The 17,134-nt window shown below is 37.1% G+C and overlaps 1 protein-coding gene across 1 annotated transcript in view; it reads left to right on the plus strand.

Annotated features, from left to right (window-relative positions):
• LOC150078206 (transferrin-like) overlaps positions 1-17,134 on the plus strand; it is a 40,071-nt gene that overhangs the window by 15,563 nt on the left and 7,374 nt on the right. The window contains exons 3-7 of the mRNA XM_090384255.1: positions 123-247; positions 1,422-1,673; positions 5,792-6,070; positions 11,158-11,328; positions 15,620-15,866. Of these exons, the coding sequence (XP_090240381.1) occupies positions 123-247; positions 1,422-1,673; positions 5,792-6,070; positions 11,158-11,328; positions 15,620-15,866 (1,074 nt within the window). The remainder of the gene's footprint in view (positions 1-122; positions 248-1,421; positions 1,674-5,791; positions 6,071-11,157; positions 11,329-15,619; positions 15,867-17,134) is intronic.

Below are 17,134 nucleotides of genomic sequence, written 5' to 3' on the forward strand. Positions count from 1 at the left end.
CCATTACTTGTTTTCTTTTGTAGAGGAGCAAAAATTACTTTTGTGACAAATTATGAGTGCATTATTAACAGTGATTATCGTACTATTAGATATGATCGACACTCCTTTTTTTTTTTTTTCAGAATGGACTGCATCCACAAGGTTCACGCACAGGAGGCCGATATAGTAAACCTCGATGCTCAAGAAGTAGCACTGGGTGGAAAATACTTCGATCTTGTTCCCTTTGCTTTTGAGGAGGTAAACAAAAGTAAGTTAAGACTGAAAGTTAATCAGCATGAAATAAATAACATTATAAACCATGCTTAAAAGACAGTCGTTATTTATAAGAATGGGAGGAAAAATTATCGTTTCAAAAGTTTAAAGGTGATTTTAATCGGGAATGACCCTTAGCTGAAATTCTCTCAAAGCGGCAGCACATCTTTGTTTGACCCCCCCCCCTCTCGTCAAAACATCAAGAACCTGACTAAGTTTACAAAATAAATGAATAAATAAATAAATGGTCGCAGATTGAAATAAATGAATGGTCGCACGTTGTTAAAATTTTCATTTTCAGTACAAGCGACAAATAAGAACTGTTGACTGAAAGCAGCATTCCACCAGATAGGCACGTAAAAAATTTAAAACTTCTGCGTATTCTCAAAAAAGATGTTTAGGCGCCGTTTACAATCTTTTAGTTACCACTATGCGTTCAAGAATAAGATCATTCACCAAATCTTGATCAAACCTTGTATCTTAACCCAGGCACAACATCGTTTAATCAACGTTTTATCAGCTTTCACTTTAAGAGCTGTATCACGTGACAATTCTATTAGATTTCTGTGTGTTTATATAAGGATATAAACTCATTGTAAAATTGCCATATTTCCTTTAATAGTAACTGAATATTGAATTACGAATTCAATATTCAGGCCCGGAAAGTAATTCTTTCAAATTACTTCACAGATTCGTATCAGTGGTTTAATTTCTTCAAAATTATCTTATAAAATCCGCACACCGTAGCAAACAATTTCTCTGTAATATAATAATTAACAAAGAGCATTGTGAATGTTTTAAAAGTTTCTAAAAATTGAGGGAGATACTCTACCAGATACAATATCACATACAATACCAGAAATTGTCAATTTTCAGTCAATAGGCTTTTTTTTTTTTAAATTCGCAATGGAAAGAATGGAAAAACCGTTAACATCAAAGTTCAAAATTATTTGTGAATAAAAATAGTGATTCGAGGTGCTTTTCGGAAAAGAACTGAACAAACTACAAAAATTATGAATAATGTTAAAATTAAGAAAAATTAATTTTTGTTTGTCGTTGATACTAACAACAATCTTTAGTTCTTCTCATTTGTCTAAAGTGTATATTATTTAATAATGAACTATAGATAACAAATCATTTCGTAAATGATTCTTTTAATATTTATACAGAACCATTCAGGTATGAATCGATTGCCCTTGTACCTGCTGACACCAACATTTCCTCTTTAATGGATCTTCGTAATAAACGAGCATGTTTCACCGGCGTGGGTCGAACATCTGGATGGCATATTCCTATTGGCATGCTCACTGCAGGAGGGCTAACAGTCTGGACAGGAGATCTACACACTGCAGCTTCCTTTTTCAACCAGAGTTGCGCCCCAGGAAGATGGGTTCCAGATGATCAATTAGACTCAGAATTGAGTAAGTATGATTTTACTCATCACTTAGTGGTAAATGAGGTTCACAGATTTCAGGTTAAAAATAACAGGCCTGATAAAATCTCTGTACCATTCGTTCACCAAAAATACAGATTACCAAGTAAATGGCTATATACTGATGAACATTTTTTTTTTTCAAAGCGGTATTCCTAAAACACTTGCCAAAATTAAAAAAATAATAAAATAAAATAACCATTTATGAACAATTAAGAATTATATCCTATTCCCTCTCACTCAAGACCACTGCAGCTGTCCACTCTCTCCTAATGGTATTCTGTTTATCTTTTTTTTTTTCCCCTCTCCCGCCTGATGCTGAATGAATGCTTCTCAGGTGGAGCAACGTTCTCACCCTCCCGGAAATATTCCCTCTTTTTTAACCCTGAAAAAAAAAAAAAAAAAAAAAAAAAGGAGAGAAATCCAACCTCACAGTGCAATACGCAAGAGACATTTCATACCAAGTCAAGTCCTCATCATCTCATGATTTAAATTTCATTTTTATACTCCGCTCGTTTTAGGAGTTGGATAGTACAATCTCTGATTTACCTCTAAGTAAAACTGCTGCGACTAAACCCACAGTATTCAAAAATCTTGCTACCAAACGCCTTTTAGAACAAGCGAAACTTGCATTAAGACATGAAGGGATTCAGCAACTGATAGGACTGCCAACCCAAAACGCGTGCGCTTTTCTAAACAGTGAAAAATTGAAAGCAATCAGGGTGTACATTGTCTTGAGGGAGATGCTTCCTCTTCCAACCCCCCCCCCCCAAAGACTTTCTATCATAGCTTGATCCGCGAGACTTGCTTGACTATGGTACCATACATGAATCGTCATATAGCCAGTTCTTCTGGTTACCCTAAGCAAGAAACGCTTATAGATATTGAATATAATTGATATAACTCACTGCTGTTATTAATTGATTGAACTATTAATTGATATAACTCACTTCTGTTATCATTGGGATGGGGTATTTCAGCATGTTCAATCTAGATCCTCTGTCAGAAATTTATAACAAGATCGCTCAGCGAGCTTTAGCGCAGGTATGAAATTCCTGTTCTACGGAGGTTCATTAGTTCAGGTCAATCACAATTAGAATTGCTTGTGCTCAAATTACCTTCTGCCTATATTAACACATTAACTCCTGTCTCGACAGTCCCTTCCCCAAATCTATTATGCTCACTAATGTGATCTACAAGCTGTTTTTCTCAAATTTTGAGGCTAATACAGAAATGGCTCTTACGTATTTTGATTAAGTAAGAGCTCTCTTTCTCTCTCTCTCTCAAAAGCTGTCTCCAGAGTGGTGGAAAATCTGCCAGTCGAGAGTTTAGCGTCAAAGACTTACGGGTTCCCTTCTCTCTAGTTAACAATAGGCTGCAAGTGACCAATTTCTCTTCATCCAGTGTTCCAAAAACTTCATGCTGACTAAGGATTCATGAAAGATCAAAAAAAAAAGCCGTGATCGTATATTGGGGAATTCCTCCCCCCCCTCACTTTATGAAAACCTCTAAGACCATCACTCCGGCTTCATCATCTCGTACCTTGCAATATCATAAATCTTAGCATGTGAATTCCCTGCACATTTCCCTGGTAGGGCGAGGACTGACTACTTCGTACCTATTCACTCTGCTAGCTGAAAAAGGTGCAGAAGAAGTCGAAGTGTACAAAAACCACCATGAACTATATGTGATCCACTATTAGGGCTACTGCTATTGTCTAAATTTTTAAATGTTTATTTACATCCCGTTTTTGTTATATATTCTTTCATCTCTTGAAAACCATAAATTCATTGGCTTCTTAACTCTTGTTGTTGTTATGTGGGTTTCTGGCACAAGGGCTACTTAGGCCATATTGTGCCTACCAAAGTATTTGAGGTTAAATGTGATAACTGCTCTGGGAGAAATCAGAATCGATCATACATTTTAATCTGCCTCCCAATCTTTGAACTTACACCTGCTCGGCATTCCAAGCCAGCCTCTTCTTCCAAATTGACCCACTTGGCTCCCGAGCGCAACATGAGCCCTCTGAAGGAATTGCTTCCCTAGACAGATCCGCACAAGTATCCCAAGATGTCACGGCCTCTCCTTCCCCCCACCCCCCACTGGTTTCTGGGGTTCAGCAGTAACCTCTACTGTTCCATCTCTGCCCACTGCACCAGCTAATATCACCACCAAGCCAATGCTGCCCTCAGCCCTTGACAAATCTGTTGCAACTTGGCTCCTTGCCTCCAATAGACTTACTGTCCCAAATACCACACCTGTCACCAATGACGCTTCTCAGGCAACCCTGCATCAGGTTGTCTCTGTAATGCACAAAAACCTTGCTGCTTATTTGAATAACGATAGTAACACATTCACCACATCGGCGGGGAACTACATCCAGGAACTCTGGGATGGATTTGAAACAATTACCACTGCACTCTTCATTGACAACGAAAAAATTAAAGCCGTCAATGAGGAATTCTGCCTGAAGACAAATCTCTTGGAAAAAGAAGTGGACACATTCTCCAGGATCACTCCCCAACCCACAGAAGCTCAAGAACAGTGCTCAAGCATAGGAGTTGAAGGTCCTCCACCTATGCCAATGTTTTGGGCAAAGACCTTTCCCCTACGAACTCTGCTAGTGATTATAATCCCCTACCAGTAATCACGGAACAACAATGGAACCAGCATGTCCTACTGCTCAGAGCCACAGATGAATCTGACCTCAAAACCAGTGGTGACGGTAAGGAGCTCGTACAAAATACGCTAAGGGTGTCTTCAAAACGGTCAAAGTAAAAGCACCGAGACCCATCAGAAACCGAGGAGTGCTATTGGAAACCACTTCCGAGGAAGACCTAGAAAATATTTCGGCAGCTACCAAACTCCAAACTGCTGGGGTCTCTTCAAGCCTACCAAAACTCACCAACCCATTTATCCTCATTTCTGATGTCCCAAGTAAACTCACTACTGAGGAGCTGTATTACAAAAACCTGATGGACCTGGGACACACGCTGGAAGAAATTATCACTAACATTACCTGTAGGTTTTCTAAGGGGACAACCAAGCACTGGGTAAATAGCTTAGCACCTACACTCTTGAAGAGCATAATATCCCTTCCGAGGCTATTTATCGGATGCAGCTCGCATAAATTCAGGTCATTCACCGTGGTAACGAAATGCTTCCTCTGCCTTGGGTATGGTCATACATTTCTGCACTTCTGAGCCAATTGCAAAAGAAGGCGTGGAGTTAACAATCACTCAGTAAAGGATGCAGCATGCCCAGAATATCAGAGAGCATTAGAAATGGAAAGATTAAGGACCGCTAATGAGTAACACTTGTCTCACCCTAACTAAGCTCTCCCAGACTGCTTCGGCAGTTAATACTCAACAATCCAACCGAACTCGAATTCGCCCATTCAAAATAATGCAAATAAATGGGCATCGCTCGTTGCTGATGAAATTCGGAAAGCAGCGGAAGACAACGCAGTGGCAGTCATCTGTGTCCAGAAGACGTTCGTGGCCAAAGCACATGCTGGAAACAGCCACAAGATCACGGGATACTCACTACAAACAAGGCTGATCCAGCCTGCCAAAGAGGACCCAAAGTCTTGTATTGTTATACTCAATAGAGAGCTTGACATCCTGGTAATCCACGGACTTTGAACGAAAGCTGTGTTTATTATATTAGTTAAATTATGGACACCACACCATAATTAAGGCGTCCTTAGCTGAGTGGCCAAGCACGAGGGTACGAAGGTGCACACGCTTTGAGTGACGTGATTGGAATTCTCGTGACTACTAAATACGGTATAATGTTCTTGTATTTCCAATATCCTGTGAACTCATAACCTTATGTGATTATCCCGGAGTATAAAACAGAAAATTTAAATTTATTATCTAAAAAATTCTCGATCCGACCCCGGACACTTTCGAAGACAGACAGGAGAAATGTCTCTATGTTCTCTTCATCAGGTTGTAAGCATTATATTAAATTCATAGGAGTCTCAAGTTTGTTATTTGTATAGCTGTAATTGTGATTTTCTAAATCACAAAATCACAATTCTTTGTATAGTCTTTTTAAAGAATGATGATGGAGCAACTGTTCCAAATTCTGTTTTTCTTGCAGAAAAAGAATTCCCGTCACTTTGCGAATTGTGCAGTGAGCCTGAAGTCTGTGGCAGAGATGATCACTACGCTGGCTACGAAGGAACAATAAGATGCGTCAAGGGCGGCCAAGCAGATGTAGGATTTACGAAGCTGGAAGCCCTGGAAACTTTTCTCCAAAGAGCGCCCGATACTGAGCATCAGCTCTCGTACTTGTGCTTAGATGGCAGCAAAAGGAATCTCGCGGAAGAAGCGTGTACATGGGGGCGCAGACCCTCCAATGCCTTTGTAACAGCATCAGGTAACTTCATAATTACAAGAATGTGGAAACCCAAATAGTTTAGAACTTTTTTTTTTTTTTTTTTTAACACGACCCACATAAACTACAAGAAATATCTCGTATCCCACTCATTTATAAGTTAATGAGTTTAGTGCAATGATATTTTAGTACTCGATGTCAATTTCGGGAGCACCCTACTTTTCGTTATAACCAAGCCCCGGCAAATTTGTTTAAGACGTAGTCGCTAGCTGAGGTGAAGGGGGGGGGGGATGGCACATTGAAAGTCAAAATAATGCAAATAAATGGGCATCGCTCGTTGCTGATGAAATTCGGAAAGCAGCGGAAGACAACGCATTGGAAGTCTTCTGGAATAGCAGTTCGCAGTAAAATCTAGTCACGTGATAAGGCGAAAATACTGGTGTTTACCATGCTTGTTAGCATTAAATTGGTATAATGCCAACTTTCCGTGCAACCGATAATGGGCCTCACGCTACGATTCTTATACATTTTCAAATTTAAAAGCGTTTAAATGTGATTAACTTTTTATCGAAATATTAAATTAATCAGATGATATAAAAACTATTTACCGACGCAAAACAAATCGAAAAAGCAACACAATAGATATTAAAGTACGGAGTCACTCCTTAAACTTACGACCATCCTACATGAAACAAAATTCCACAAGATAAATTGTATAATGTTTATACGAATGAACAGTCTTCGAATATATTCATTTATTCTTTCCGTGATAAATTAAAGAAGAAAATTTGCTTTATCGATGTTGAATAAAAAACTAACTACGAAAGGTTACTTTAATTTTCGCCTTGTTCAAATGTCCAGAAAAATAAAATAACAGCCTAATTGGTTAGGCTATTATTCTTCGTCACGTTTCCCTCAATCAATACGATTCGTTTCACAAAATAATTCTGTTGATAGATTAGCTTCTCCTAATAGTCCACTGTACTGTACCTTTGTTAAAAGTCGCGCCAATCCTAAGTTACAGACAGTAGCGAAAGTACATACAGTAAACCCTCGATAATCCGGTTAGAGATCCGGATGGTGGATAATCCGAATCAAAATATGAAAAATTCTGTTCACAGTTGAGTACTTTGAAAGACACACGGGATTTAGGAAGGCAGATGAGTAACTCTCACTGCGTGCTGATTGACTGCGCAGAGAGGGACGGTACATACATTACATTGTCTTGTGGGTTGTTCAGGATCGTTGTTGACTCTGAGTCGGACGGATGTTATTGCTTATATCGCTTCATTTGCGTACTTCTTTATACGTATATACATATGTACATAAGTGAACATATTTTATATAATTATGGGTTCTAAAACAATAAAAATGAAATAAAAACAAAACACTAACTATCATTAATAAACTCAAGGTGATAGAACAACTTGAAAATGATGTTCCTGGAAAAAAATTGCTGAAGAATTTGGTAATGGCCAACAGGCTGTGTCAGATATTAAAAAGCAAAAAGAATCTATAAAGACATTTGCTTTAAAATACGATGTGGAGAGTGATAAAAGCAGTCTATCAAATAGACAGACATTAAAAAAAGTCGAAAGAAGTGTTGCTGGAAGAAGCTGTATTTACACTGGTATTCAAAGAAAGTGCATCACCTCTTAAAATTGTAATTGTCGTCCGAATAACGTAAGTATATGGTAATATTTCTTACAGATTGCATCAGATAAGATTGACAAGGGTAGGTGATGACGTAATACTGCATCAGCCGTTACTTTCAGCTATATAAGCACGCTGTGCAAGAGTTGCAGTCATTCCTTTGCTTATGTCAAGATAGCGAATTACATGCAGTTGACGCCACGAAGAAAGAGTGCTATTGTTGCTTTAAGTGAGGAAGGATGTTCTTCCCATCATATTGCTTATAGAATGTCTTGTAATCAGTCGACAGTGAGTAGATTTCTTTCCAAACTCAAGAAAACTGGTTCTGCTGATAGAAAACAAGTAATATAAAAAAAATTTTTTTAAAGTCAATTCCTACTTAGGACAACAAAGAAAAATTTTATTTTAGTTACTTTTTATTAAATAATTACAATTAATATAAATATGTATATACATATGACAGAATCACAATATTAAGTGGCAAAATAGAAAGCGAATTTCCTTGCAATTTTCCTTTCTATACATGGTGTTGGACTATTATTTTTATTCACATGTTTCATTTTCCATTTTGTTCCCTCCTTGACTCAGACTAGAACCCAGAATGAAAAAAGAATCTGAAAAAGAAATTTTTTTTCCAGCGATCTACACGCTTCGCCACTGACGGTATTTATTCCTAAATTTATATCCTGCTAAATATCTTATATAAGAGAAATTTTTTTCTCCCATATAAAACTAAAATTAATTAATTAAATTTAATTAATGAATTAATATTTGAAAAAACTGTATTAACATCAAGTGTCATCCACTACGAGTTTAAAAAAATTTATTTGAACTTAAGTGGATGAATAAAAAGTATTTTATTAACGATTGAAAATTTGAACAAGATATATAAATATATATCGGGAGAGTGTGAACTAATAGTAGGAATTGAAAAAGGAACAAGAGGCAAACGAGTTTCTACGCCAAAACAAGACCGCGTTTTGAACGCTTTTGCCTTAAAACCCCTAAAGCTTCGTCTGAGCTGAAAAATGAATGGGAAGAATATACAGGAGTGGTAGCAAGTGCAGTAACAGTCAGAAGACGGCTCTTCAAAAATGGACTTGTAGCCCGTCGTCCTAAGTAGAAGCCCTTCACACACAAAAAATGAAAAAGACCCAATTAATTTGGTGCAAGGAGCATGTCAAATGGATCCAAGAGCAGTGGAAATCAGTTATTTTCTCGGATGAGAAGAAATTCAACCTGCATGGCTCTGATGAGAGACAACGATTCGCCGTATACGTGGTGAACAATACCATCCAGACTGCTGCCAACCATTAGAGACCATTTCTACCTGCCAAGTAAACGCATCTTTCAGGACAACTCTGCACCTTGTCATCGGGCAAAAAGTGTAAGTAGGCACTTCTGTACTTACTTTAGCTTAATTTCTGCATTAATAGTTCGACGATAATGTGTTTACATTTATTACAGGTGAAAATATGGTTGGAAGAATGGTCCATTACAACTGTTAGCTGGCCAGGAAACAGCCTGGAACTGAATCCTATAAAGAACTGTTGGCATCGTGTGTAATCTGCAGTTGCCAGAAAAAAAACCAAAGACCCTTCGTGAACTTCAGGAAGCCATGATTAGTGTTTGGAACGACGAACTATCAGTTGATTATCTTCAGAAATTGATCTTGCCAATGCCTCGACGGTGTGCTGCTGTCATCAGGGCCAGGGGCGGTTCAACTAAATATTAGTTTGCACCTGGTGAACTTTTCATTTTGTTTTCCCATTTAAAATGATAAACTTGAAGCAAATTGAGGGCTTCTGATAACATTTGAGCTATAATTGTAGTGTTTACTAAAACTGTTGTATAAAGGTTGCAAATGCTCAAGTTGGAATATTTTGAGAGCACCTGTCAAATATTACTTAACTTTGCCTCAACTAGTAATAAATATCTTTTGTTTATATTTCTATTTGTGATGCTAGTCATTAATGTAAAATACCATCGCGAAGAAAGGTTAGAAATGTGAAATTCCTATTTGATGCACTTTCTTTGAACACCAGTGTAAATGGTATACCCAGCAGCGATCAAGTGGCGTTGGCGTGCGACGCCAGCGCCACCAGATAAATGTACAAAAACACAATACATTTTTCCATCTATCGATGTATAAATGTATTATCTTTTTATAGTTTTTAAATAAACGCTCTACAGTGATTTTTTAAATTTATTTTCGTCAGCACTACCTCCCTACATCATCAATTTTTCATTTTAATGATAATTTCACGATAATCAAGAACAGGCTTCTGTGCTCTTTAACCACTAATATAAACAAACCATCCAGCCGCCTCTCCCGACTTCCTGTTCCTCCCGGCGTTGAAATAACAGGCGGTATGGTAGTTTCGCCACTTGATACAAACTACAGGGATCGTAAAACAAAAAAACTAACACTTCAAACTCACAGTCGGGCTGACGTGTTAAATATTAAACTCGCAGTTAGGCTGACGTGTAAAATATTAGTCGTCAAACTAATTTCTCAGTCTCTAAGGCAATCACAGTGACCGTGTTTTTCGGCCTTAGTTATAACCAAGATTGATTAACATATTTAAATATATACACTCTCCAATTTCAACTTACTTTTTTTGTTGTTGTTGTAAAATTCTTGCATGGCCGATTTGTTCAGACACGATGTGTCTGAACAAATCGGACATTAATATCACTATGTAATTATTTACCTGCGTTTACATATGTCACTTAGGAAAAGGCCTTTTGCTTCAAGGTTCCATAATGCTTAAGGAATACTGATGCATCCGAAAGAGCAGGACTAAAATATTTACAAACTATATAAACATTTAAAAACCATACAAATATTTAAAATATTTACAAAATATTAAACCATTCACAAATGTACAAACTATATCGGGTCCCTTCATTATGGAGGCAACTGTCTTGCAATGCGTCCCACGTACGCACTCTACATTGTCAACAGCAATGTCTGATTCTGCTCAGTAATCAATTTGTGTACCTTCCATTTAACGTTCACCAACCTCGTGCACGTGCTTCACTGTCTAATACACGCCAGGCATCATTTTATGTTCCATTGTAACGTTTTTTGTATATTAATGTCAGCTGATGAAGGGACTCATCGTCCCGATATAGTTCAATCTTTGGATTAGCTTTCTATTGTATAATGTTATTTTATTTGTAGAATATTAGTATAATGTTAGTATGTTATTATTTGTATAATAATAACATATTAATATACTACTATTATAACGCACTGATCGAAATCTAATCAGGATATGACCTATGTAATTATTTACCTGCGCATTTGTGGTGACGTAATTGTCCCGCCCTCTTCGCCCATTGGTTAGAATAAATATCACTAGGAGAAAAACTTTTTTAATGTGTAGAGAGATAACATGATGTATAGCAAGATGATTGGTAATGGTTTTTTTTTTTTTTTTTTTTTTTTTTTTTTGTAATATTTGTGACAGGTGCAGATGAGATAGAAAGGTTTCTGTCAACACTTCGTGATATTTATGCAATGTACCCTGCGCCTAAAATTCGTCGGCCGATTTGGTTTGAAAGAACATTCGTATCTATGTCCAGCGTTACAGGCATTCTGGCTGTAGCCGAAGGAGAAGATCGTTGGAATACCTACCTCGGTAAGTGTATTTTATTGCATTTTAACACAAACATAGAAACTTAACATTTTGCAGGACATCATAATACAATATATCGTAGTATTAACGATCTGACTACTTTTAGTGATGCTACCTTAAACTTTTTAACACATGTAATATATCATTACAGCCGATCACTGATTTCAGCCAGTGCCAGAAATTTGTTGAGTCCAAGAAATAAAAAAAAATTATTAAAAAATAAAAATTTTCTAATTACAACTTCCGAAGGACCTTCTTGCTAGTGAACCACGTAATTAAAATTTACAAATATTGCAATTCTTGGTAATTTTTATTACTGAATGGATCTTGGGGTAAGCTGTTCCTAGGAATCCGTGAGGTCAGTTCAACTGAACGGTTTGAACGTGCCTGGATCTGGCGCTGAAATTTTCAGCGCAAATAGGCTGCATATTTTAATAATTTCAGTAAGGAAATGTTGACTACTCGGGATGCATTCGCCTTCTCAGAGAATTCTATACATGCTGAATGGGATTCAAGTTTAGAGACATCAACGGTCACTCCATAAATGTCCCTACTCAGAAAAAAGTCCTCCACCTATTGAGCTCAATGCCCAGTGTTATAAATCACCACTGAAATGCAGAGGAGGCTTCTGCACTCCTAACCACAGCCCAGCATCTAGGCCGCGGTAACTGTTCTATTGTATCTCTCATATATTGAATTTAATCTTACTTTATTTTATTGTTTTGTTTGTTTTCACATCGTGGTTCAGTTAGGCCGTGGGAGAGGAAGAGTACAGTTAGGAGCATTGAGAGGGAGCAGGCGGGTTATTCCCCCCCCGACTGCCGGAACTTTGAGGAGACCTGGAATTGGAGTTCAGGTGCCACTTCGAAGAAAGGCCGGTCGGCGAGATAGGATTTTTCCCCCTCAGTACCTTGCTGACTCTCAATTGTCCAGTTTCTGGACAATTGGTTTTTCATCCAGAGAGAGTAGCAATCCGACCAATATTACCTTAGCTGATCCGAAGCTCATTCTGAACAATTCAACTTCCGGAAATTCTGCAAGAAAAATAAGAGGGGTTTTTTTTTGGAAGGAACAAACCATGAAATCCTCACCTGAAACCAATTGCCCCAGGCATAGTGTGAAAAAAAAAAAACAATAAAACTTCACTGCGTTTTAAACGGGAGTATTTCTTAACTTTTGCCAAAGACAGGAATCGAACCCACACGGCGTGGAAGGATAAAGAGTAATCATATTAAAGCAATTCTTTCCCAGTGGGGAGGATTATTTTATCATTTAAAGAGCGAATTATGATTTGACAGTGGGTTATAAACTAATATCAGACGTTATTCCTTGCTGACTAGTAAAGGTTCACCATAGTTGATTTTCAATAGCTGGTTTGAAACAATCCTTAGGAAACATTTAAACAACCTCCTCCTCTTGATAACAAGAAAAGCAAATCAAGATCTTTCCAAATGACTGAAAAGTAGCTTCTTTTTGCTACTTTAAAAGAGGTTGAATCATTAGGAAAAATCTTCGGCTTTTAACAGCGACTTCCAACCTTTTGTCAAAAGTGAAGCTTTTGTCTCATCCCACCTGACAACACAATTCGAAGTGAGACGAACGATGCAAAGCAAGCGTTATAGTTACCGTACCTTCCCTTGCTCAATAAAATAGAGTTATGGAAACTGCTTAACTAATTTTTATGCTACTGTCCTGTCACTTCAAGGAGAGCAGACAATTTTGAAAAATGGACTTCAACTGCTATGCTACAGTCAAGATTGCATGATTCCGCCAGAACAAAAGCGACGTGTCCGAGTATCCACGGTTGCCAACAGCTTCTAACTCTTCGGACATCACAACTTACACGAACAGCGATTTGCCGTGTTGACCATACAGCTTCTGACAACCCAATAATCCGAACTCTTTCAAAGTTGCAAATAACGTCATCTTACGGGTGTTAAAGGCGTTGAACTCTTAAACAGTTATTCGCAAATCGTTTAGTTTTCCTGCTAACGTTTATACGCGTTTTTTTTTTTTTTTTTATAGCATCTTCAGATTCCTACGTCAGGGAGATATGTTACAAACCTGTTACTGGACGTTCCATTGAGCTGATCAGCTATACTTACGAATCGTTTATGGCCACAATCCTGCATGTAAATATTCAAGTAAATCCATCCAGGTGGAGGAATCGTTTCTAGGCACAGATGTCCCATTTATACAATCACTTTGTACTTATTTTTTTTATTATCGAAGGTGCACTTATTCAAGTGCACCTTCAATAATAAAAAAAAAAACTACTTCCTTCTTTTTGAGAACTAGTTACACCCTAAACTGTATAAGGCATTGAATGGGTTGAGCAGGCTCAATGCTGATGGGATTCTTCCTCTCGCTCAGATTACAAACCTGAGGGAGCATAAATTCAAATTGAGGAAAGACAGTTGCAGAATATATGTGTGGAGATTTGCTGGAACAAACTTCCATCTGTCGTTGTGGAAGTTGATGGCTTAAATAAATTCAAGGAAGAACTAGACAAACTTTTAGAGTATAAGCTTGCTTTCTTGCATCATATGACTCTTATAATGGTAAGTTAGATAATATACGCAGTTCGTTGCATTTCACGAGTGTTCGATTTTCTTTTACTGAGATTAAACAGAATTGAAAAATAGCTAACTCACTTGTTACTAATTAATTATGGCCACGGCTGTCTAGAAAATAAATGGAAATTTACTTATTTATACCACACAACGTAACGACAATATTCACTCAACTTTTTTTTAAATACTTTACTTATTTCCTCCTGGATTTTTAATAAAAATTGAAATGCAACAATAAGCAGAATCACATTAATAAAATAAACAGCAACACGTACCTCAACTCAGATCGTAGTATGCAGTCAACGTTTCTATAATGTACTTTACTTTTTTCCTTCCTGGGTTTTAATAACAACTGAAATATAACATTTCATGTTTCTCCTGTGATTAATAAAATTAACAAATAATAATTCGTTATTTATATATTTAGTAAAGTGGTAACAGAAAAACAACGACATTCACTATGCATACTTTTTAAACCTAAAATACTAGATTTCATTTTTTCACATCCGCCATGTTGCTCACTCAGCTAACAGCAACAAACATAACAACCAGTGCTTCTTCGGCTACAATGTACGTATATGGATGGACTAAGTGATATGTATGAAAATAATAATTTCATGAAAATCACCCACTGCGAGCGAGTCGTTATATGCAGACGGCCATAGTGAAGACAACAGGCACTTTATGGTTATGTGAACGCACCTGAAAAAAGGCATCCGAATGAAACAAGAACGTTATCAAAAGCTGAAAAGTCAAAATTACCAGGCGAACGGATCACAGCAGGTGGGCGAATAGTTGTTTGGAATAAACAATCAATCCTTAAAAAAAACAAAAAAAAAAAAAAAAAAACAGTAGTACTATGAGGGATCAGTATATCGTGCATATAAATTGCGTGCATTCTAAGGTCTGTTTGCCTACGAGTATGCCACGATCATTTTGTCCCTTTTTTATTGGATATAGATTTCTTCTATCTATTAAACATTTCTCAACTTCAGCCCCGACGAAGTTCGGAAATATATGATAGTGAATCGATGCCACTTTCACGCATTAACACTATTCACTTAAACAACGACGAGGGCAGCCATAGCAGTGAATGTAGTTAATGCTCCATGTCAGTATAAAATATCTATAATCTAACTACAGAACAGGAAGGACAGTAAGCAGTCGTCAGAATGAGCTGAGTGTGATTATCAGTTTTTATTCTTTGTCTTGATATAACTAGTTATTCTTGAAAACTGCAGGGCCAACCAAACCGTGACTTGATGATTATACAAGGTGCATAACAAATGCGAGGCCATTAGTTAATGTTGTGATCTTCAACTTTAGGAAACAGAATTCATTTGAGTCTCTTATGCTTTTTTTTTTTTTTTTAGAAAAAGAAACGCAAAGTTAAATCTTCAAAATATCTGAAAAACACAACTTTGCCCTTGGACAAGACAATGATCCCTTTTGAAACTTGGAGAGCGAAAACAATTTTAAGTATAATAACAGAGTAGCCCTTTTTTCTTTAGTAATAGGGGGAAAAACACCGAGTCAAAAATAATAACACGAGTTTGAAATAGTTTTGCAAAAGTGTTAATATTTGTACATTTAATATTTGAATTCGATTATTTCATTTAGTTTTATTTCTTGTATTATCAACGAGAAATTTTCGTGAAATTTTTAAATAATTATGTATCAGCCAACAGACTGCATATCTAAAGTATTATTATCTAACCCAGGCAACTTCCGATTTTCTATGGAGAAATCTTCTGAAAGCAGCCCACCCAAGCTGTTCAGGATGTGTACAACTTCGCCTTTAGGTCAAGAAAAATGCGAAGACTTATCCAAGGCAGCTTATTCTCGAAGAATATCACCAAGGGTGGAATGTATTTTAGAAGACAGTAAGGTGGCTTGCCTAGAAGCAATAAAGGAGGGAAATGCTGATGTTATTACTTTAGATGGAGGAGATGTTTATACGGCCGGAAGGTAAGCCATTAACATTAAAACTTCTATCAGTCTTAAATAAGTAAAATAATTTCGCCGAAGTGTTATGTACAGTCGCCTCCCTTAGTAGTTACAAATAGTGAAAATGAATTACATGGTCGGAAAATTCCATTTTTAAATGACTTGTTTTTTCAAGTGGAATTCTGCGCATTACAAAAACGAACATGGGGAGCGAAAAAAAAAAAAAAAAAGAAGTCTTATGGGAGGCTCTCCTCTCCCCCTCCCTGGAGAGGAATGTCTCCCTGGTTAAGAGCATCTTTGTACAGTATCGGAAAATACTGCATCTTATTTAACAGAAAAGCATCGTGTTTCTTTTCACAAGTGCTCCTGGTGTTCTCTGAACGGCACGTCATCGTTTCAAAATAAATTTTGTGTAGGTTGAAGAACCAAAAAATACTGCATTTCCTCTAACAATTTTCAATTTTGTTTCTCTCCAAATTCACTTCAACTAGAAATGTTTGGTTTGCGATAACTTAAGAACAGTAATAGAGAAACTATGATTAAATAAAACCTAATGCTTCACGCAATAAAATCTTGCACAAAAAGAAACTAACACACTCTTGTACTACTACGTTTAAAAATCGTAATGGAACACAAAAGTTAAGAGTTAAAATTGGCTGGTTTTGAGACATCAGTACGTCATGTCTGTAAATTGAAAGCGTTCTTACGATCTTGCTACCCGCTTTTGCAAAATGAAAAACTCGAGTTTCATTATGAAAAAAATACTGCTCATCCGTCGCCCTAGACAACTAGCTTGGCCACTCGCCCACAAAGTTCCTCCCTACAGATAGGATTCGAATCGCGATTGCAAAATTCAATTTCGGCCACTGATTAACTCAGCTTTTATCTTAAGGTTCATGCAAGCAAAGTGAAATTCATTCACTTTGCTTGAATAAACCTAACTATTTCCTAGTATCGTTATCTTAAGTGACCGTCGTGAAATAAAGCAAGTTAGTAATTTAAATAACCTATTAACTACTTTGAAATCAGCTCTATATAAATAAATGTATTCCAAGAACGTATGGTTAAATTGTGATGGTGTTAATGTAGTTAAAAGGTTAAAGCGGAGCTAAGTTCATAACAGACCTCAAGAAATCCCATTTCAAACTTATTAAAGAAAACTGCCACACCAGCAACATTGAACTGGCAAGTTTTGGCTCGGTACCTCCCAACACGTTTCGTCCCATCTGAACCATTTATCATGTCAACTATTAATGACCCAATCTTTCTGCTGGCTCCGGTGGCGATCG

The sequence above is a fragment of the Mastigoproctus giganteus genome, chromosome 11 (assembly GCF_048544385.1).
Source record: "Mastigoproctus giganteus isolate SK-2022 chromosome 11, ASM4854438v1, whole genome shotgun sequence".
NCBI classification, from domain to species: domain Eukaryota; kingdom Metazoa; phylum Arthropoda; class Arachnida; order Uropygi; family Thelyphonidae; genus Mastigoproctus; species Mastigoproctus giganteus.